Here is a 20,691-nt window from a genome sequence, read left to right as displayed (position 1 = left end):
GGATGAGTTGCTAGTTCATCTTTCCTGTTGGATCTTCTAGAAAGGCATTACTGATGAGATTATGGCTTTCTCACAAGAAATACTGCTTTGGTGAAACTCTATTGAAATTATCAGTACCTTCAGTTTCCAATACTTATCAAGTACAATAGTTGAACGTGGCATGGTAGCTGAAAGGGTAAGAGGCAGAATTTGGCAGACTCCGTTTTTTTCAGTTTCGATGGTTTCAGGTTTTTTGGTTTCAGCCAAACTAAAGAATGTCCTCACGAGCTGTCAATTCACAGGTCACTACAGAGAATTTTTGAGACGGAATCACAGGGTAATTTTTGGCGTATGATCTGTGAGCTGTGCTGGGAAGGTTCACGCTGATTCCATAATAAATCTCGGGTTTTTACTCTATAGCGAAAAATTACTCTTTTCCATCACGAAGGTAAAGCAGAGTATGTACAAGTAGAGTGTGGAATAACTTTGTCACTCGTGACGAACCGACTTGGTCCAATAGTTTAACGACTTCTCCAATGTCTCCGTACTCAGGTTTGATTTTCTGAGCGGATCATCGGTAGAATGAATAAAATCAAGAATCCTCTAAGGCAATGTTTGGAACTAAATTTCAGTGTCTCCGGAAGCACTGGAAAAGTCACCACGTGTAGCGACAGTGAAGTATCAATGGGCTCTCTCTGTGTCCTTTAAACCGCCCATATGATCGTTACAAATGGCGGCTTGAGGAAAGGTGGTTTTGGAATTGGTTTCTCTCTAGTCTTACATGATGTATCTATACTATATTGCATTATAATGCAGGAAAGGGTCACTTGCTGACATAAAGCACAGCAGGCAGGAATAGAAGAGTCAACTTAGGGGGAAAAAAAGTGCTTTGTGATTTCATTTTGATGTCTGCAGTTTGGAAATCAGTTGATCAGTTTAACTGTTTTCGTGATGGCTCACAAAAATACATATGAGCATTGAAAAGGTACAGGAGAACAACAATCGGGGAAACATTTCTGCAAGCTCCAATCACTGGAACCCAGACAGAAGCATACAAGCTAAGAGACAGCTACACCAGGCTTCAGCGGGAAACCATACAGATCTCCTGGGAAGGGCTTCCCTCTCTGAATGCGGCTGCCTGTCCACGGGATGCTCTGGGCCCAGGCACCTTGAGTCCTCCAACTGGAAAGACATAGAAAAACGCCTCCACATCCCATTAAAATGCCCAAAGATTTAGCCAAGGCTCCTATGAAGCGATCTGCTGTCTTCATCCAGGTAAGGGCAACTGCACATTTTAAGACACTGAGATCGTGGGTAAATCCAGGTGGGACTGAGATGCAGGAGCTCCAGCACACACACTCCTGTCATTGGAAGATGAACGCGGTACTTCTTCCTGCACAAACAGACCCTGCCCTCTGGCCTCGGGCCTAGAACATGATTCTTTTGCAGTTGCTGTTGGGGAAGAGGCCCTTGGGCTTTAACCTGCGAACGGCCTCCCTTAAATGCTTGGGCTGCAGCGGGGGCGTCTCTCCCCACATCTCACACACGTCCAGGGCCTCTTCCACCACCTCTCCGACAAAGACCTTGGCTATTCCAGCCATGGCAATGGCCGCGTTCTCAGACACCGAACCGCCAGTGATAGCCCGCATCAGACCCGCGATGCGTGCTCTCGGGAAAGCTGACCGGCGACACACTTCGTAGCGGGACAGCTGCTCCTCAGACATGGCAGACAGCAGGGTTGTCATCCTCTGAGCCTCCTCTGCATCCACGGTGGGCTTCCTCTCCTTCTTGCCTTTCGTATGTGTTTTCCGTCTTTTGGCTGCAGGAGGAGCTGAGGCTGAGGCCTCATTGTCACCTTCTGGGAGGTCCATGACATCCTCACTCCTGAGCTCACCTTCCTGATCCCTGGGTTCTTCCGAGTTCCCATCTAGGTCCTCAGGGATTCCATCCTTCTTGCTGCCCTTCAGACCTCGGGGCATGGCGAGCATCTCAGCAGACACACCTGTTTGCCTGCCGGTCTCCATGGGTGAGATTCAAGCCTGCTCCGTGACAGCAGCTGTACAGGCAGAAGTTCCGGCTGGGGTGGTTTGATTCTGGATCTGCGATGAGAACCTTTCAAAGATTTTAGCTGCCGTGCTTCTGCTGAGCCAGTTTCGCCGTAACCGGACACGGCTCCCGGCCTCCCCTTCCCACACACAAACACACACACACTGAATTTTCCCACTTCCACAATGTGAAGAAACTTGTGGAAGGAGAGTATGTTAGTTTTAGGTCAATGCAGAACGAATTCTCACCAATTTGGGATATTTAAAACAAACACCAGCTCACAGGTCAGAAGTTCTGCTAGGCCAAGTGACCGCCTCCTGCTCAGAGTCACACGAGGGACCTCCAGGATGGGTCTGGCTGTGTGGTCGTCGCCTCCACCCGAGAAGGGTCTGGCTTCGATCCGATTCGAGTTGGTGGCAGAATTCAACAATGCCTTAGGGTTGTGAGCCCCAGGCCCACTTGTTGGTTCTGCCGGCTGCCGTGAGGATGCTCTCAGCTCCTACCCGTGTTGCCCAGGTCTCGGCTGTGAGGCCCCCTGGGTGTGCACAGCCAGTGCTGGGGAATCTCCCACAGGGGAGCGTACTCACAGGGGGGTTCAGTCCTCCCTTACAAAGGGCTCAGATGACTGAATTAGACCCAGCCCTTAGCAGCCATTGGTTCAGGATAGCCCTAATCTAATCAGGAAGTTGGGCCGGCACATCAATTCATGCTTCCGCCCACACCCAAGGGAGGGGCAGACACAGGGCGAGTCTCTGAGGGGCGGGAAATGCAGGGGGCGTTTCAGAATTCAGTCTCCTTCACAGAATCGCAAAGTTCACATTTCACAACAATAAAGAAACTATTTACAGTAAAAAATGAGACATTTTACGAAGTTGAGCATTAGAAAACTTCGATGTCTGAGAAAAAAAAACTCTCTAACGCACAGGGAAACAAGCGGTTTATCGAATACTCTGAAAATAAAATGGGCTGGGTGAGGGAAACGTGAAAATATTATTTCAATTTTATTTTACGTCATTTTATCTTAGTTTAGTTTGGTTTATTTGTTTATTTCTGAGACAGAGTCTCGCTCTGTCCCCCAGGCTGGATTACAGCGGCCCGCTCTCAGTCCACTGCAGCCTCGGCATCCTAGGCTCAACGGATTCTCCTGCCTCAGCCTCCAGAGCGGCTGGGACTAAATGTGCGCGCTGCCACGCCGGGCAAATTTTTGTATCTTTTCAAGTAGAGACGAGGTTTCACCATTTTGGCCAGGCTGGTCTTGAACTGCTGACTTCAGGTGATCTGCCCCACTTTGGCTTCCCAAAGAGAAGGGACTATAGGCGTGAGCCACCGCGCCCAGACTATGAGAGTTTCACGCTGAAGCCCGAAGCTGCTCTGCCTTAGGATTTTTCCTGAGTTTTACTTTCTTGTCAGGATGAGTTGCTAGTTCATCTTTCCTGTTGGATCTTCTAGAAAGGCATTACTGATGAGATTATGGCTTTCTCACAAGAAATACTACTTTGGTGAAACTCTATTGAAATTATCAGTACCTTCAGTTTCCAATACTTATCAAGTACAATAGTTGAACGTGGCATGGTAGCTGAAAGGGTAAGAGGCAGAATTTGGCAGACTCCGTTTTTTTCAGTTTCGATGGTTTCAGGTTTTTTGGTTTCAGCCAAACTAAAGAATGTCCTCACGAGCTGTCAATTCACAGGTCACTACAGAGAATTTTTGAGACGGAATCACAGGGTAATTTTTGGCGTATGATCTGTGAGCTGTGCTGGGAAGGTTCACGCTGATTCCATAATAAATCTCGGGTTTTTACTCTATAGCGAAAAATTACTCTTTTCCATCACGAAGGTAAAGCAGAGTATGTACAAGTAGAGTGTGGAATAACTTTGTCACTCGTGACGAACCGACTTGGTCCAATAGTTTAACGACTTCTCCAATGTCTCCGTACTCAGGTTTGATTTTCTGAGCGGATCATCGGTAGAATGAATAAAATCAAGAATCCTCTAAGGCAATGTTTGGAACTAAATTTCAGTGTCTCCGGAAGCACTGGAAAAGTCACCACGTGTAGCGACAGTGAAGTATCAATGGGCTCTCTCTGTGTCCTTTAAACCGCCCATATGATCGTTACAAATGGCGGCTTGAGGAAAGGTGGTTTTGGAATTGGTTTCTCTCTAGTCTTACATGATGTATCTATACTATATTGCATTATAATGCAGGAAAGGGTCACTTGCTGACATAAAGCACAGCAGGCAGGAATAGAAGAGTCAACTTAGGGGGAAAAAAAGTGCTTTGTGATTTCATTTTGATGTCTGCAGTTTGGAAATCAGTTGATCAGTTTAACTGTTTTCGTGATGGCTCACAAAAATACATATGAGCATTGAAAAGGTACAGGAGAACAACAATCGGGGAAACATTTCTGCAAGCTCCAATCACTGGAACCCAGACAGAAGCATACAAGCTAAGAGACAGCTACACCAGGCTTCAGCGGGAAACCATACAGATCTCCTGGGAAGGGCTTCCCTCTCTGAATGCGGCTGCCTGTCCACGGGATGCTCTGGGCCCAGGCACCTTGAGTCCTCCAACTGGAAAGACATAGAAAAACGCCTCCACATCCCATTAAAATGCCCAAAGATTTAGCCAAGGCTCCTATGAAGCGATCTGCTGTCTTCATCCAGGTAAGGGCAACTGCACATTTTAAGACACTGAGATCGTGGGTAAATCCAGGTGGGACTGAGATGCAGGAGCTCCAGCACACACACTCCTGTCATTGGAAGATGAACGCGGTACTTCTTCCTGCACAAACAGACCCTGCCCTCTGGCCTCGGGCCTAGAACATGATTCTTTTGCAGTTGCTGTTGGGGAAGAGGCCCTTGGGCTTTAACCTGCGAACGGCCTCCCTTAAATGCTTGGGCTGCAGCGGGGGCGTCTCTCCCCACATCTCACACACGTCCAGGGCCTCTTCCACCACCTCTCCGACAAAGACCTTGGCTATTCCAGCCATGGCAATGGCCGCGTTCTCAGACACCGAACCGCCAGTGATAGCCCGCATCAGACCCGCGATGCGTGCTCTCGGGAAAGCTGACCGGCGACACACTTCGTAGCGGGACAGCTGCTCCTCAGACATGGCAGACAGCAGGGTTGTCATCCTCTGAGCCTCCTCTGCATCCACGGTGGGCTTCCTCTCCTTCTTGCCTTTCGTATGTGTTTTCCGTCTTTTGGCTGCAGGAGGAGCTGAGGCTGAGGCCTCATTGTCACCTTCTGGGAGGTCCATGACATCCTCACTCCTGAGCTCACCTTCCTGATCCCTGGGTTCTTCCGAGTTCCCATCTAGGTCCTCAGGGATTCCATCCTTCTTGCTGCCCTTCAGACCTCGGGGCATGGCGAGCATCTCAGCAGACACACCTGTTTGCCTGCCGGTCTCCATGGGTGAGATTCAAGCCTGCTCCGTGACAGCAGCTGTACAGGCAGAAGTTCCGGCTGGGGTGGTTTGATTCTGGATCTGCGATGAGAACCTTTCAAAGATTTTAGCTGCCGTGCTTCTGCTGAGCCAGTTTCGCCGTAACCGGACACGGCTCCCGGCCTCCCCTTCCCACACACAAACACACACACACTGAATTTTCCCACTTCCACAATGTGAAGAAACTTGTGGAAGGAGAGTATGTTAGTTTTAGGTCAATGCAGAACGAATTCTCACCAATTTGGGATATTTAAAACAAACACCAGCTCACAGGTCAGAAGTTCTGCTAGGCCAAGTGACCGCCTCCTGCTCAGAGTCACACGAGGGACCTCCAGGATGGGTCTGGCTGTGTGGTCGTCGCCTCCACCCGAGAAGGGTCTGGCTTCGATCCGATTCGAGTTGGTGGCAGAATTCAACAATGCCTTAGGGTTGTGAGCCCCAGGCCCACTTGTTGGTTCTGCCGGCTGCCGTGAGGATGCTCTCAGCTCCTACCCGTGTTGCCCAGGTCTCGGCTGTGAGGCCCCCTGGGTGTGCACAGCCAGTGCTGGGGAATCTCCCACAGGGGAGCGTACTCACAGGGGGGTTCAGTCCTCCCTTACAAAGGGCTCAGATGACTGAATTAGACCCAGCCCTTAGCAGCCATTGGTTCAGGATAGCCCTAATCTAATCAGGAAGTTGGGCCGGCACATCAATTCATGCTTCCGCCCACACCCAAGGGAGGGGCAGACACAGGGCGAGTCTCTGAGGGGCGGGAAATGCAGGGGGCATTTCAGAATTCAGTCTCCTTCACAGAATCGCAAAGTTCACATTTCACAACAATAAAGAAACTATTTACAGTAAAAAATGAGACATTTTACGAAGTTGAGCATTAGAAAACTTCGATGTCTGAGAAAAAAAACTCTCTAACGCACAGGGAAACAAGCGGTTTATCAAATACTCTGAAAATAAAATGGGCTGGGTGACGGAAACGTGAAAATATTATTTCAATTTTATTTTACGTCATTTTATCTTAGTTTAGTTTGGTTTATTTGTTTATTTCTGAGACAGAGTCTCGCTCTGTCCCCCAGGCTGGATTACAGCGGCCCGCTCTCAGTCCACTATAGCCTCGGCATCCTAGGCTCAACGGATTCTCCTGCCTCAGCCTCCAGAGCGGCTGGGACTAAATGTGCGCGCTGCCACGCCGGGCAAATTTTTGTATCTTTTCAAGTAGAGACGAGGTTTCACCATTTTGGCCAGGCTGGTCTTGAACTGCTGACTTCAGGTGATCTGCCCCACTTTGGCTTCCCAAAGAGAAGGGACTATAGGCGTGAGCCACCGCGCCCAGACTATGAGAGTTTCACGCTGAAGCCCGAAGCTGCTCTGCCTTAGGATTTTTCCTGAGTTTTACTTTCTTGTCAGGATGAGTTGCTAGTTCATCTTTCCTGTTGGATCTTCTAGAAAGGCATTACTGATGAGATTATGGCTTTCTCACAAGAAATACTACTTTGGTGAAACTCTATTGAAATTATCAGTACCTTCAGTTTCCAATACTTATCAAGTACAATAGTTGAACGTGGCATGGTAGCTGAAAGGGTAAGAGGCAGAATTTGGCAGACTCCGTTTTTTTCAGTTTCGATGGTTTCAGGTTTTTTGGTTTCAGCCAAACTAAAGAATGTCCTCACGAGCTGTCAATTCACAGGTCACTACAGAGAATTTTTGAGACGGAATCACAGGGTAATTTTTGGCGTATGATCTGTGAGCTGTGCTGGGAAGGTTCACGCTGATTCCATAATAAATCTCGGGTTTTTACTCTATAGCGAAAAATTACTCTTTTCCATCACGAAGGTAAAGCAGAGTATGTACAAGTAGAGTGTGGAATAACTTTGTCACTCGTGACGAACCGACTTGGTCCAATAGTTTAACGACTTCTCCAATGTCTCCGTACTCAGGTTTGATTTTCTGAGCGGATCATCGGTAGAATGAATAAAATCAAGAATCCTCTAAGGCAATGTTTGGAACTAAATTTCAGTGTCTCCGGAAGCACTGGAAAAGTCACCACGTGTAGCGACAGTGAAGTATCAATGGGCTCTCTCTGTGTCCTTTAAACCGCCCATATGATCGTTACAAATGGCGGCTTGAGGAAAGGTGGTTTTGGAATTGGTTTCTCTCTAGTCTTACATGATGTATCTATACTATATTGCATTATAATGCAGGAAAGGGTCACTTGCTGACATAAAGCACAGCAGGCAGGAATAGAAGAGTCAACTTAGGGGGAAAAAAAGTGCTTTGTGATTTCATTTTGATGTCTGCAGTTTGGAAATCAGTTGATCAGTTTAACTGTTTTCGTGATGGCTCACAAAAATACATATGAGCATTGAAAAGGTACAGGAGAACAACAATCGGGGAAACATTTCTGCAAGCTCCAATCACTGGAACCCAGACAGAAGCATACAAGCTAAGAGACAGCTACACCAGGCTTCAGCGGGAAACCATACAGATCTCCTGGGAAGGGCTTCCCTCTCTGAATGCGGCTGCCTGTCCACGGGATGCTCTGGGCCCAGGCACCTTGAGTCCTCCAACTGGAAAGACATAGAAAAACGCCTCCACATCCCATTAAAATGCCCAAAGATTTAGCCAAGGCTCCTATGAAGCGATCTGCTGTCTTCATCCAGGTAAGGGCAACTGCACATTTTAAGACACTGAGATCGTGGGTAAATCCAGGTGGGACTGAGATGCAGGAGCTCCAGCACACACACTCCTGTCATTGGAAGATGAACGCGGTACTTCTTCCTGCACAAACAGACCCTGCCCTCTGGCCTCGGGCCTAGAACATGATTCTTTTGCAGTTGCTGTTGGGGAAGAGGCCCTTGGGCTTTAACCTGCGAACGGCCTCCCTTAAATGCTTGGGCTGCAGCGGGGGCGTCTCTCCCCACATCTCACACACGTCCAGGGCCTCTTCCACCACCTCTCCGACAAAGACCTTGGCTATTCCAGCCATGGCAATGGCCGCGTTCTCAGACACCGAACCGCCAGTGATAGCCCGCATCAGACCCGCGATGCGTGCTCTCGGGAAAGCTGACCGGCGACACACTTCGTAGCGGGACAGCTGCTCCTCAGACATGGCAGACAGCAGGGTTGTCATCCTCTGAGCCTCCTCTGCATCCACGGTGGGCTTCCTCTCCTTCTTGCCTTTCGTATGTGTTTTCCGTCTTTTGGCTGCAGGAGGAGCTGAGGCTGAGGCCTCATTGTCACCTTCTGGGAGGTCCATGACATCCTCACTCCTGAGCTCACCTTCCTGATCCCTGGGTTCTTCCGAGTTCCCATCTAGGTCCTCAGGGATTCCATCCTTCTTGCTGCCCTTCAGACCTCGGGGCATGGCGAGCATCTCAGCAGACACACCTGTTTGCCTGCCGGTCTCCATGGGTGAGATTCAAGCCTGCTCCGTGACAGCAGCTGTACAGGCAGAAGTTCCGGCTGGGGTGGTTTGATTCTGGATCTGCGATGAGAACCTTTCAAAGATTTTAGCTGCCGTGCTTCTGCTGAGCCAGTTTCGCCGTAACCGGACACGGCTCCCGGCCTCCCCTTCCCACACACAAACACACACACACTGAATTTTCCCACTTCCACAATGTGAAGAAACTTGTGGAAGGAGAGTATGTTAGTTTTAGGTCAATGCAGAACGAATTCTCACCAATTTGGGATATTTAAAACAAACACCAGCTCACAGGTCAGAAGTTCTGCTAGGCCAAGTGACCGCCTCCTGCTCAGAGTCACACGAGGGACCTCCAGGATGGGTCTGGCTGTGTGGTCGTCGCCTCCACCCGAGAAGGGTCTGGCTTCGATCCGATTCGAGTTGGTGGCAGAATTCAACAATGCCTTAGGGTTGTGAGCCCCAGGCCCACTTGTTGGTTCTGCCGGCTGCCGTGAGGATGCTCTCAGCTCCTACCCGTGTTGCCCAGGTCTCGGCTGTGAGGCCCCCTGGGTGTGCACAGCCAGTGCTGGGGAATCTCCCACAGGGGAGCGTAATCACAGGGGGGTTCAGTCCTCCCTTACAAAGGGCTCAGATGACTGAATTAGACCCAGCCCTTAGCAGCCATTGGTTCAGGATAGCCCTAATCTAATCAGGAAGTTGGGCCGGCACATCAATTCATGCTTCCGCCCACACCCAAGGGAGGGGCAGACACAGGGCGAGTCTCTGAGGGGCGGGAAATGCAGGGGGCATTTCAGAATTCAGTCTCCTTCACAGAATCGCAAAGTTCACATTTCACAACAATAAAGAAACTATTTACAGTAAAAAATGAGACATTTTACGAAGTTGAGCATTAGAAAACTTCGATGTCTGAGAAAAAAAACTCTCTAACGCACAGGGAAACAAGCGGTTTATCAAATACTCTGAAAATAAAATGGGCTGGGTGAGGGAAACGTGAAAATATTATTTCAATTTTATTTTACGTCATTTTATCTTAGTTTAGTTTGGTTTATTTGTTTATTTCTGAGACAGAGTCTCGCTCTGTCCCCCAGGCTGGATTACAGCGGCCCGCTCTCAGCCCACTGCAGCCTCGGCATCCTAGGCTCAACGGATTCTCCTGCCTCAGCCTCCAGAGCGGCTGGGACTAAATGTGCGCGCTGCCACGCCGGGCAAATTTTTGTATCTTTTCAAGTAGAGACGAGGTTTCACCATTTTGGCCAGGCTGGTCTTGAACTGCTGACTTCAGGTGATCTGCCCCACTTTGGCTTCCCAAAGAGAAGGGACTATAGGCGTGAGCCACCGCGCCCAGACTATGAGAGTTTCACGCTGAAGCCCGAAGCTGCTCTGCCTTAGGATTTTTCCTGAGTTTTACTTTCTTGTCAGGATGAGTTGCTAGTTCATCTTTCCTGTTGGATCTTCTAGAAAGGCATTACTGATGAGATTATGGCTTTCTCACAAGAAATACTACTTTGGTGAAACTCTATTGAAATTATCAGTACCTTCAGTTTCCAATACTTATCAAGTACAATAGTTGAACGTGGCATGGTAGCTGAAAGGGTAAGAGGCAGAATTTGGCAGACTCCGTTTTTTTCAGTTTCGATGGTTTCAGGTTTTTTGGTTTCAGCCAAACTAAAGAATGTCCTCACGAGCTGTCAATTCACAGGTCACTACAGAGAATTTTTGAGACGGAATCACAGGGTAATTTTTGGCGTATGATCTGTGAGCTGTGCTGGGAAGGTTCACGCTGATTCCATAATAAATCTCGGGTTTTTACTCTATAGCGAAAAATTACTCTTTTCCATCACGAAGGTAAAGCAGAGTATGTACAAGTAGAGTGTGGAATAACTTTGTCACTCGTGACGAACCGACTTGGTCCAATAGTTTAACGACTTCTCCAATGTCTCCGTACTCAGGTTTGATTTTCTGAGCGGATCATCGGTAGAATGAATAAAATCAAGAATCCTCTAAGGCAATGTTTGGAACTAAATTTCAGTGTCTCCGGAAGCACTGGAAAAGTCACCACGTGTAGCGACAGTGAAGTATCAATGGGCTCTCTCTGTGTCCTTTAAACCGCCCATATGATCGTTACAAATGGCGGCTTGAGGAAAGGTGGTTTTGGAATTGGTTTCTCTCTAGTCTTACATGATGTATCTATACTATATTGCATTATAATGCAGGAAAGGGTCACTTGCTGACATAAAGCACAGCAGGCAGGAATAGAAGAGTCAACTTAGGGGGAAAAAAAGTGCTTTGTGATTTCATTTTGATGTCTGCAGTTTGGAAATCAGTTGATCAGTTTAACTGTTTTCGTGATGGCTCACAAAAATACATATGAGCATTGAAAAGGTACAGGAGAACAACAATCGGGGAAACATTTCTGCAAGCTCCAATCACTGGAACCCAGACAGAAGCATACAAGCTAAGAGACAGCTACACCAGGCTTCAGCGGGAAACCATACAGATCTCCTGGGAAGGGCTTCCCTCTCTGAATGCGGCTGCCTGTCCACGGGATGCTCTGGGCCCAGGCACCTTGAGTCCTCCAACTGGAAAGACATAGAAAAACGCCTCCACATCCCATTAAAATGCCCAAAGATTTAGCCAAGGCTCCTATGAAGCGATCTGCTGTCTTCATCCAGGTAAGGGCAACTGCACATTTTAAGACACTGAGATCGTGGGTAAATCCAGGTGGGACTGAGATGCAGGAGCTCCAGCACACACACTCCTGTCATTGGAAGATGAACGCGGTACTTCTTCCTGCACAAACAGACCCTGCCCTCTGGCCTCGGGCCTAGAACATGATTCTTTTGCAGTTGCTGTTGGGGAAGAGGCCCTTGGGCTTTAACCTGCGAACGGCCTCCCTTAAATGCTTGGGCTGCAGCGGGGGCGTCTCTCCCCACATCTCACACACGTCCAGGGCCTCTTCCACCACCTCTCCGACAAAGACCTTGGCTATTCCAGCCATGGCAATGGCCGCGTTCTCAGACACCGAACCGCCAGTGATAGCCCGCATCAGACCCGCGATGCGTGCTCTCGGGAAAGCTGACCGGCGACACACTTCGTAGCGGGACAGCTGCTCCTCAGACATGGCAGACAGCAGGGTTGTCATCCTCTGAGCCTCCTCTGCATCCACGGTGGGCTTCCTCTCCTTCTTGCCTTTCGTATGTGTTTTCCGTCTTTTGGCTGCAGGAGGAGCTGAGGCTGAGGCCTCATTGTCACCTTCTGGGAGGTCCATGACATCCTCACTCCTGAGCTCACCTTCCTGATCCCTGGGTTCTTCCGAGTTCCCATCTAGGTCCTCAGGGATTCCATCCTTCTTGCTGCCCTTCAGACCTCGGGGCATGGCGAGCATCTCAGCAGACACACCTGTTTGCCTGCCGGTCTCCATGGGTGAGATTCAAGCCTGCTCCGTGACAGCAGCTGTACAGGCAGAAGTTCCGGCTGGGGTGGTTTGATTCTGGATCTGCGATGAGAACCTTTCAAAGATTTTAGCTGCCGTGCTTCTGCTGAGCCAGTTTCGCCGTAACCGGACACGGCTCCCGGCCTCCCCTTCCCACACACAAACACACACACACTGAATTTTCCCACTTCCACAATGTGAAGAAACTTGTGGAAGGAGAGTATGTTAGTTTTAGGTCAATGCAGAACGAATTCTCACCAATTTGGGATATTTAAAACAAACACCAGCTCACAGGTCAGAAGTTCTGCTAGGCCAAGTGACCGCCTCCTGCTCAGAGTCACACGAGGGACCTCCAGGATGGGTCTGGCTGTGTGGTCGTCGCCTCCACCCGAGAAGGGTCTGGCTTCGATCCGATTCGAGTTGGTGGCAGAATTCAACAATGCCTTAGGGTTGTGAGCCCCAGGCCCACTTGTTGGTTCTGCCGGCTGCCGTGAGGATGCTCTCAGCTCCTACCCGTGTTGCCCAGGTCTCGGCTGTGAGGCCCCCTGGGTGTGCACAGCCAGTGCTGGGGAATCTCCCACAGGGGAGCGTAATCACAGGGGGGTTCAGTCCTCCCTTACAAAGGGCTCAGATGACTGAATTAGACCCAGCCCTTAGCAGCCATTGGTTCAGGATAGCCCTAATCTAATCAGGAAGTTGGGCCGGCACATCAATTCATGCTTCCGCCCACACCCAAGGGAGGGGCAGACACAGGGCGAGTCTCTGAGGGGCGGGAAATGCAGGGGGCATTTCAGAATTCAGTCTCCTTCACAGAATCGCAAAGTTCACATTTCACAACAATAAAGAAACTATTTACAGTAAAAAATGAGACATTTTACGAAGTTGAGCATTAGAAAACTTCGATGTCTGAGAAAAAAAACTCTCTAACGCACAGGGAAACAAGCGGTTTATCAAATACTCTGAAAATAAAATGGGCTGGGTGAGGGAAACGTGAAAATATTATTTCAATTTTATTTTACGTCATTTTATCTTAGTTTAGTTTGGTTTATTTGTTTATTTCTGAGACAGAGTCTCGCTCTGTCCCCCAGGCTGGATTACAGCGGCCCGCTCTCAGCCCACTGCAGCCTCGGCATCCTAGGCTCAACGGATTCTCCTGCCTCAGCCTCCAGAGCGGCTGGGACTAAATGTGCGCGCTGCCACGCCGGGCAAATTTTTGTATCTTTTCAAGTAGAGACGAGGTTTCACCATTTTGGCCAGGCTGGTCTTGAACTGCTGACTTCAGGTGATCTGCCCCACTTTGGCTTCCCAAAGAGAAGGGACTATAGGCGTGAGCCACCGCGCCCAGACTATGAGAGTTTCACGCTGAAGCCCGAAGCTGCTCTGCCTTAGGATTTTTCCTGAGTTTTACTTTCTTGTCAGGATGAGTTGCTAGTTCATCTTTCCTGTTGGATCTTCTAGAAAGGCATTACTGATGAGATTATGGCTTTCTCACAAGAAATACTACTTTGGTGAAACTCTATTGAAATTATCAGTACCTTCAGTTTCCAATACTTATCAAGTACAATAGTTGAACGTGGCATGGTAGCTGAAAGGGTAAGAGGCAGAATTTGGCAGACTCCATTTTTTTCAGTTTTGATGGTTTCAGGTTTTTTGGTTTCAGCCAAACTGAAGAATGTCCTCACGAGCTGTCAATTCACAGGTCACTACAGAGAATTTTTGAGACGGAATCACAGTGTAATTTTTGGCGTATGATCTGTGAGCTGTGCTGGGAAGGTTCACGCTGATTCCATAATAAATCTCGGGTTTTTACTCTATAGCGAGAAATTACTCTTTTCCATCACGAAGGTAAAGCAGAGTATGTACAAGTAGAGTGTGGAATAACTTTGTCACTCGTGACGAACCGACTTGGTCCAATACTTTAACGACTTCTCCAATGTCTCCGTACTCAGGTTTGATTTTCTGAGCGGATCATCGGTAGAATGAATAAAATCAAGAATCCTCTAAGGCGATGTTTGGAACTAAATTTCAGTGTCTCCGGAAGCACTGGAAAAATCACCACGTGTAGCGACAGTGAAGTATCAATGGGCTCTCTCTGTGTCCTTTAAACCGCCCATATGATCGTTACAAGTGGCGGCTTGAGGAAAGGTGGTTTTGGAATTGGTTTCTCTCTAGTCTTACATGATGTATCTATACTATATTGCATTATAATGCAGGAAAGGGTCACTTGCTGACATAAAGCACAGCAGGCAGGAATAGAAGAGTCAACTTAGGGGGAAAAAAAGTGCTTTGTGATTTCATTTTGATGTCTGCAGTTTGGAAATCAGTTGCTCAGTTTAACTGTTCTCGTGATTGCTCACAAAATTACATATGAGCATTGAAAATGTACAGAAGAACAACAATCGGGGAAACATTTCTGCAAGCTCCAATCACTGGAACCCAGACATAAGCATACAAGCTAAGAGACAGCTACACCAGGCTTCAGCGGGAAACCATACAGATCTCCTGGGAAGGGCTTCCCTCTCTGAATGCGGCTGCCTGTCCACGGGATGCTCTGGGCCCAGGCACCTTGAGTCCTCCAACTGGAAAGACATAGAAAAACGCCTCCACATCCCATTAAAATGCCCAAAGATTTAGCCAAGGCTCCTATGAAACGATCTGCTGTCTTCATCCAGGTAAGGGCAACTGCACATTTTAAGACACTGAGATCGTGGGTAAATCCAGGTGGGACTGAGATGCAGGAGCTCCAGCACACACACTCCTGTCATTGGAAGATGAACGCGGTACTTCTTCCTGCACAAACAGACCCTGCCCTCTGGCCTCGGGCCTAGAACATGATTCTTTTGCAGTTGCTGTTGGGGAAGAGGCCCTTGGGCTTTAACCTGCGAACGGCCTCCCTTAAATGCTTGGGCTGCAGCGGGGGCGTCTCTCCCCACATCTCACACACGTCCAGGGCCTCTTCCACCACCTCTCCGACAAAGACCTTGGCTATTCCAGCCATGGCAATGGCCGCGTTCTCAGACACCGAACCGCCAGTGATAGCCCGCATCAGACCCGCGATGCGTGCTCTCGGGAAAGCTGACCGGCGACACACTTCGTAGCGGGACAGCTGCTCCTCAGACATGGCAGACAGCAGGGTTGTCATCCTCTGAGCCTCCTCTGCATCCACGGTGGGCTTCCTCTCCTTCTTGCCTTTTGTATGTGTTTTCCGTCTTTTGGCTGCAGGAGGAGCTGAGGCTGAGGCCTCATTGTCACCTTCTGGGAGGTCCATGACATCCTCACTCCTGAGCTCACCTTCCTGATCCCTGGGTTCTTCCGAGTTCCCATCTAGGTCCTCAGGGATTCCATCCTTCTTGCTGCCCTTCAGACCTCGGGGCATGGCGAGCATCTCAGCAGACACACCTGTTTGCCTGCCGGTCTCCATGGGTGAGATTCAAGCCTGCTCCGTGACAGCAGCTGTACAGGCAGAAGTTCCGGCTGGGGTGGTTTGATTCTGGATCTGCGATGAGAACCTTTCAAAGATTTTAGCTGCCGTGCTTCTGCTGAGCCAGTTTCGCCGTAACCGGACACGGCTCCCGGCCTCCCCTTCCCACACACAAACACACACACACTGAATTTTCCCACTTCCACAATGTGAAGAAACTTGTGGAAGGAGAGTATGTTAGTTTTAGGTCAATGCAGAACGAATTCTCACCAATTTGGGATATTTAAAACAAACACCAGCTCACAGGTCAGAAGTTCTGCTAGGCCAAGTGACCGCCTCCTGCTCAGAGTCACACGAGGGACCTCCAGGATGGGTCTGGCTGTGTGGTCGTCGCCTCCACCCGAGAAGGGTCTGGCTTCGATCCGATTCGAGTTGGTGGCAGAATTCAACAATGCCTTAGGGTTGTGAGCCCAAGGCCCACTTGTTGGTTCTGCCGGCTGCCGTGAGGATGCTCTCAGCTCCTACCCGTGTTGCCCAGGTCTCGGCTGTGAGGCCCCCTGGGTGTGCACAGCCAGTGCTGGGGAATCTCCCACAGGGGAGCGTAATCACAGGGGGGTTCAGTCCTCCCTTACAAAGGGCTCAGATGACTGAATTAGACCCAGCCCTTAGCAGCCATTGGTTCAGGATAGCCTTAATCTAATCAGGAAGTTGGGCCGGCACATCAATCCATGCTTCCGTCCACACCCAAGGGAGGGGCAGACACAGGGCGAGTCTCTGAGGGGCGGGAAATGCAGGGGGCATTTCAGAATTCAGTCTCCTTCACAGAATCGCAAAGTTCACATTTCACAACAATAAAGAAACTATTTACAGTAAAAAATGAGACATTTTACGAAGTTGAGCATTAGAAAACTTCGATGTCTGAGAACAAAACTCTCTAACGCACAGGGAAACAAGCGGTTTATCAAATACTCTGAAAATAAAATGGGCTGGGTGAGGGAAACGTGAAAATATTATTTCAATTTTATTTTACGTCATTTTATCTTAGTTTAGTTTGGTTTATTTGTTTATTTCTGAGACAGAGTCTCACTCTGTCCCCCAGGCTGGATTACAGCGGCCCGATCTCAGCCCACTGCAGCCTCGGCATCCTAGGCTCAACGGATTCTCCTGCCTCAGCCTCCCAAGCGGTGGGACTAAATGTGCGCGCTGCCACGCCGGGCAAATTGTTGTATCTTTTCAAGTAGAGACGAGGTTTCACCATTTTGGCCAGGCTGGTCTTGAACTGCTGACTTCAGGTGATCTGCCCCACTTTGGCTTCCCAAAGAGAAGGGACTATAGGCGTGAGCCACTGCGCCCAGACTATGAGAGTTGCACGCTGAAACCCGAAGCTGTTCTGCCTTAGGATTTTTCCTGAGTTTTACTTTCTTGTCAGGATGAGTTGCTAGTTCATCTTTTCTGTTGGATCTTCTAGAAAGGCATTACTGATGAGATTATGGCTTTCTCACAAGAAATACTACTTTGGTGAAACTCTATTGAAATTATCAGTACCTTCAGTTTCCAATACTTATCAAGTACAATAGTTGAACGTGGCATGGTAGCTGAAAGGGTAAGAGGCAGAATTTGGCAGACTCCATTTTTTTCAGTTTTGATGGTTTCAGGTTTTTTGGTTTCAGCCAAACTGAAGAATGTCCTCACGAGCTGTCAATTCACAGGTCACTACAGAGAATTTTTGAGACGGAATCACAGTGTAATTTTTGGCGTATGATCTGTGAGCTGTGCTGGGAAGGTTCACGCTGATTCCATAATAAATCTCGGGTTTTTACTCTATAGCGAGAAATTACTCTTTTCCATCACGAAGGTAAAGCAGAGTATGTACAAGTAGAGTGTGGAATAACTTTGTCACTCGTGACGAACCGACTTGGTCCAATACTTTAACGACTTCTCCAATGTCTCCGTACTCAGGTTTGATTTTCTGAGCGGATCATCGGTAGAATGAATAAAATCAAGAATCCTCTAAGGCGATGTTTGGAACTAAATTTCAGTGTCTCCGGAAGCACTGGAAAAATCACCACGTGTAGCGACAGTGAAGTATCAATGGGCTCTCTCTGTGTCCTTTAAACCGCCCATATGATCGTTACAAATGGCGGCTTGAGGAAAGGTGGTTTTGGAATTGGTTTCTCTCTAGTCTTACATGATGTATCTATACTATATTGCATTATAATGCAGGAAAGGGTCACTTGCTGACATAAAGCACAGCAGGCAGGAATAGAAGAGTCAACTTAGGGGGAAAAAAGTGCTTTGTGATTTCATTTTGATGTCTGCAGTTTGGAAATCAGTTGCTCAGTTTAACTGTTCTCGTGATTGCTCACAAAATTACATATGAGCATTGAAAATGTACAGAAGAACAACAATCGGGGAAACATTTCTGCAAGCTCCAATCACTGGAACCCAGACATAAGCATACAAGCTAAGAGACAGCTACACCAGGCTTCAGCGGGAAACCATACAGATCTCCTGGGAAGGGCTTCCCTCTCTGAATGCGGCTGCCTGTCCACGGGATGCTCTGGGCCCAGGCACCTTGAGTCCTCCAACTGGAAAGACATAGAAAAACGCCTCCACATCCCATTAAAATGCCCAAAGATTTAGCCAAGGCTCCTATGAAACGATCTGCTGTCTTCATCCAGGTAAGGGCAACTGCACATTTTAAGACACTGAGATCGTGGGTAAATCCAGGTGGGACTGAGATGCAGGAGCTCCAGCACACACACTCCTGTCATTGGAAGATGAACGCGGTACTTCTTCCTGCACAAACAGACCCCTCCGTCTGGCCTTGGGCCTAGAACATGATTTTTTTGCAGTTACTGTTGGGGAAGAGGCCCTTGGGCTTTAACCTGCGAACGGCCTCCCTTAAATGCTTGGGCTGCAGCGGGGGCGTCTCTCCCCACATCTCACACACGTCCAGGGCCTCTTCCACCACCTCTCCGACAAAGACCTTGGCTATTCCAGCCATGGCAATGGCCGCGTTCTCAGACACCGAACCGCCAGTGATAGCCCGCATCAGACCCGCGATGCGTGCTCTCGGGAAAGCTGACCGGCGACACACTTCGTAGCGGGACAGCTGCTCCTCAGACATGGCAGACAGCAGGGTTGTCATCCTCTGAGCCTCCTCTGCATCCACGGTGGGCTTCCTCTCCTTCTTGCCTTTTGTATGTGTTTTCCGTCTTTTGGCTGCAGGAGGAGCTGAGGCTGAGGCCTCATTGTCACCTTCTGGGAGGTCCATGACATCCTCACTCCTGAGCTCACCTTCCTGATCCCTGGGTTCTTCCGAGTTCCCATCTAGGTCCTCAGGGATTCCATCCTTCTTGCTGCCCTTCAGACCTCGGGGCATGGCGAGCATCTCAGCAGACACACCTGTTTGCCTGCCGGTCTCCATGGGTGAGATTCAAGCCTGCTCCGTGACAGCAGCTGTACAGGCAGAAGTTCCGGCTGGGGTGGTTTGATTCTGGATCTGCGATGAGAACCTTTCAAAGATTTTAGCTGCCGTGCTTCTGCTGAGCCAGTTTCGCCGTAACCGGACACGGCTCCCGGCCTCCCCTTCCCACACACAAACACACACACACTGAATTTTCCCACTTCCACAATGTGAAGAAACTTGTGGAAGGAGAGTATGTTAGTTTTAGGTCAATGCAGAACGAATTCTCACCAATTTGGGATATTTAAAACAAACACCAGCTCACAGGTCAGAAGTTCTGCTAGGCCAAGTGACCGCCTCCTGCTCAGAGTCACACGAGGGACCTCCAGGATGGGTCTGGCTGTGTGGTCGTCGCCTCCACCCGAGAAGGGTCTGGCTTCGATCCGATTCGAGTTGGTGGCAGAATTCAACAATGCCTTAGGGTTGTGAGCCCAAGGCCCACTTGTTGGTTCTGCCGGCTGCCGTGAGGATGCTCTCAGCTCCTACCCGTGTTGCCCAGGTCTCGGCTGTGAGGCCCCCTGGGTGTGCACAGCCAGTGCTGGGGAATCTCCCACAGGGGAGCGTAATCACAGGGGGGTTCAGTCCTCCCTTACAAAGGGCTCAGATGACTGAATTAGACCCAGCCCTTAGCAGCCATTGGTTCAGGATAGCCTTAATCTAATCAGGAAGTTGGGCCGGCACATCAATCCATGCTTCCGTCCACACCCAAGGGAGGGGCAGACACAGGGCGAGTCTCTGAGGGGCGGGAAATGCAGGGGGCATTTCAGAATTCAGTCTCCTTCACAGAATCGCAAAGTTCACATTTCACAACAATAAAGAAACTATTTACAGTAAAAAATGAGACATTTTACGAAGTTGAGCATTAGAAAACTTCGATGTCTGAGAACAAAACTCTCTAACGCACAGGGAAACAAGCGGTTTATCAAATACTCTGAAAATAAAATGGGCTGGGTGAGGGAAACGTGAAAATATTATTTCAATTTTATTTTACGTCATTTTATCTTAGTTTAGTTTGGTTTATTTGTTTATTTCTGAGACAGAGTCTCACTCTGTCCCCCAGGCTGGATTACAGCGGCCCGATCTCAGCCCACTGCAGCCTCGGCATCCTAGGCTCAACGGATTCTCCTGCCTCAGCCTCCCAAGCGGTGGGACTAAATGTGCGCGCTGCCACGCCGGGCAAATTGTTGTATCTTTTCAAGTAGAGACGAGGTTTCACCATTTTGGCCAGGCTGGTCTTGAACTGCTGACTTCAGGTGATCTGCCCCACTTTGGCTTCCCAAAGAGAAGGGACTATAGGCGTGAGCCACCGCGCCCAGACTATGAGAGTTTCACGCTGAAGCCCGAAGCTGTTCTGCCTTAGGATTTTTCCTGAGTTTTACTTTCTTGTCAGGATGAGTTGCTAGTTCATCTTTTCTGTTGGATCTTCTAGAAAGGCATTACTGATGAGATTATGGCTTTCTCACAAGAAATACTACTTTGGTGAAAC

General features: G+C 49.0%; 6 protein-coding genes across 6 annotated transcripts; all 6 read right to left on the bottom strand.

Moving 5' to 3' along the window:
* Positions 1–1,406: 1,406 nt before the first annotated feature.
* On the bottom strand, positions 1,407–2,003 carry LOC134729151 (TATA-box-binding protein-associated factor 11-like protein 5). Its single transcript, XM_063597018.1, has one exon. It carries the CDS (start codon positions 2,001–2,003, stop codon positions 1,407–1,409), a length of 597 nt encoding a protein of 198 aa, XP_063453088.1.
* A 2,837-nt stretch (positions 2,004–4,840) lies between these two features.
* Positions 4,841–5,437, bottom strand: LOC134729150 (TATA-box-binding protein-associated factor 11-like protein 5). Its single transcript, XM_063597017.1, has one exon. It carries the CDS (start codon positions 5,435–5,437, stop codon positions 4,841–4,843), a length of 597 nt encoding a protein of 198 aa, XP_063453087.1.
* Positions 5,438–8,273: 2,836 nt separating this feature from the next.
* Positions 8,274–8,870, bottom strand: LOC134729149 (TATA-box-binding protein-associated factor 11-like protein 5). Its single transcript, XM_063597016.1, has one exon. It carries the CDS (start codon positions 8,868–8,870, stop codon positions 8,274–8,276), a length of 597 nt encoding a protein of 198 aa, XP_063453086.1.
* A 2,836-nt stretch (positions 8,871–11,706) lies between these two features.
* Positions 11,707–12,303, bottom strand: LOC134729133 (TATA-box-binding protein-associated factor 11-like protein 5). The gene has a single exon (XM_063597000.1). The coding sequence runs from the start codon at positions 12,301–12,303 to the stop codon at positions 11,707–11,709; it is 597 nt and encodes a 198-aa protein (XP_063453070.1).
* Positions 12,304–15,139: 2,836 nt separating this feature from the next.
* LOC134729142 (TATA-box-binding protein-associated factor 11-like protein 5) lies at positions 15,140–15,736 on the bottom strand. The gene has a single exon (XM_063597009.1). The coding sequence runs from the start codon at positions 15,734–15,736 to the stop codon at positions 15,140–15,142; it is 597 nt and encodes a 198-aa protein (XP_063453079.1).
* A 2,833-nt stretch (positions 15,737–18,569) lies between these two features.
* Positions 18,570–19,166, bottom strand: LOC134729160 (TATA-box-binding protein-associated factor 11-like protein 5). Its single transcript, XM_063597027.1, has one exon. The coding sequence runs from the start codon at positions 19,164–19,166 to the stop codon at positions 18,570–18,572; it is 597 nt and encodes a 198-aa protein (XP_063453097.1).
* Between the last annotated feature and the right edge of the window lie 1,525 nt (positions 19,167–20,691).

The sequence above is a fragment of the Pan paniscus genome, chromosome 16 (genome assembly GCF_029289425.2).
Source record: "Pan paniscus chromosome 16, NHGRI_mPanPan1-v2.0_pri, whole genome shotgun sequence".
NCBI classification, from domain to species: Eukaryota; Metazoa; Chordata; class Mammalia; order Primates; family Hominidae; genus Pan; species Pan paniscus.
This window is presented reverse-complemented; position numbering and strand designations above follow the sequence as displayed.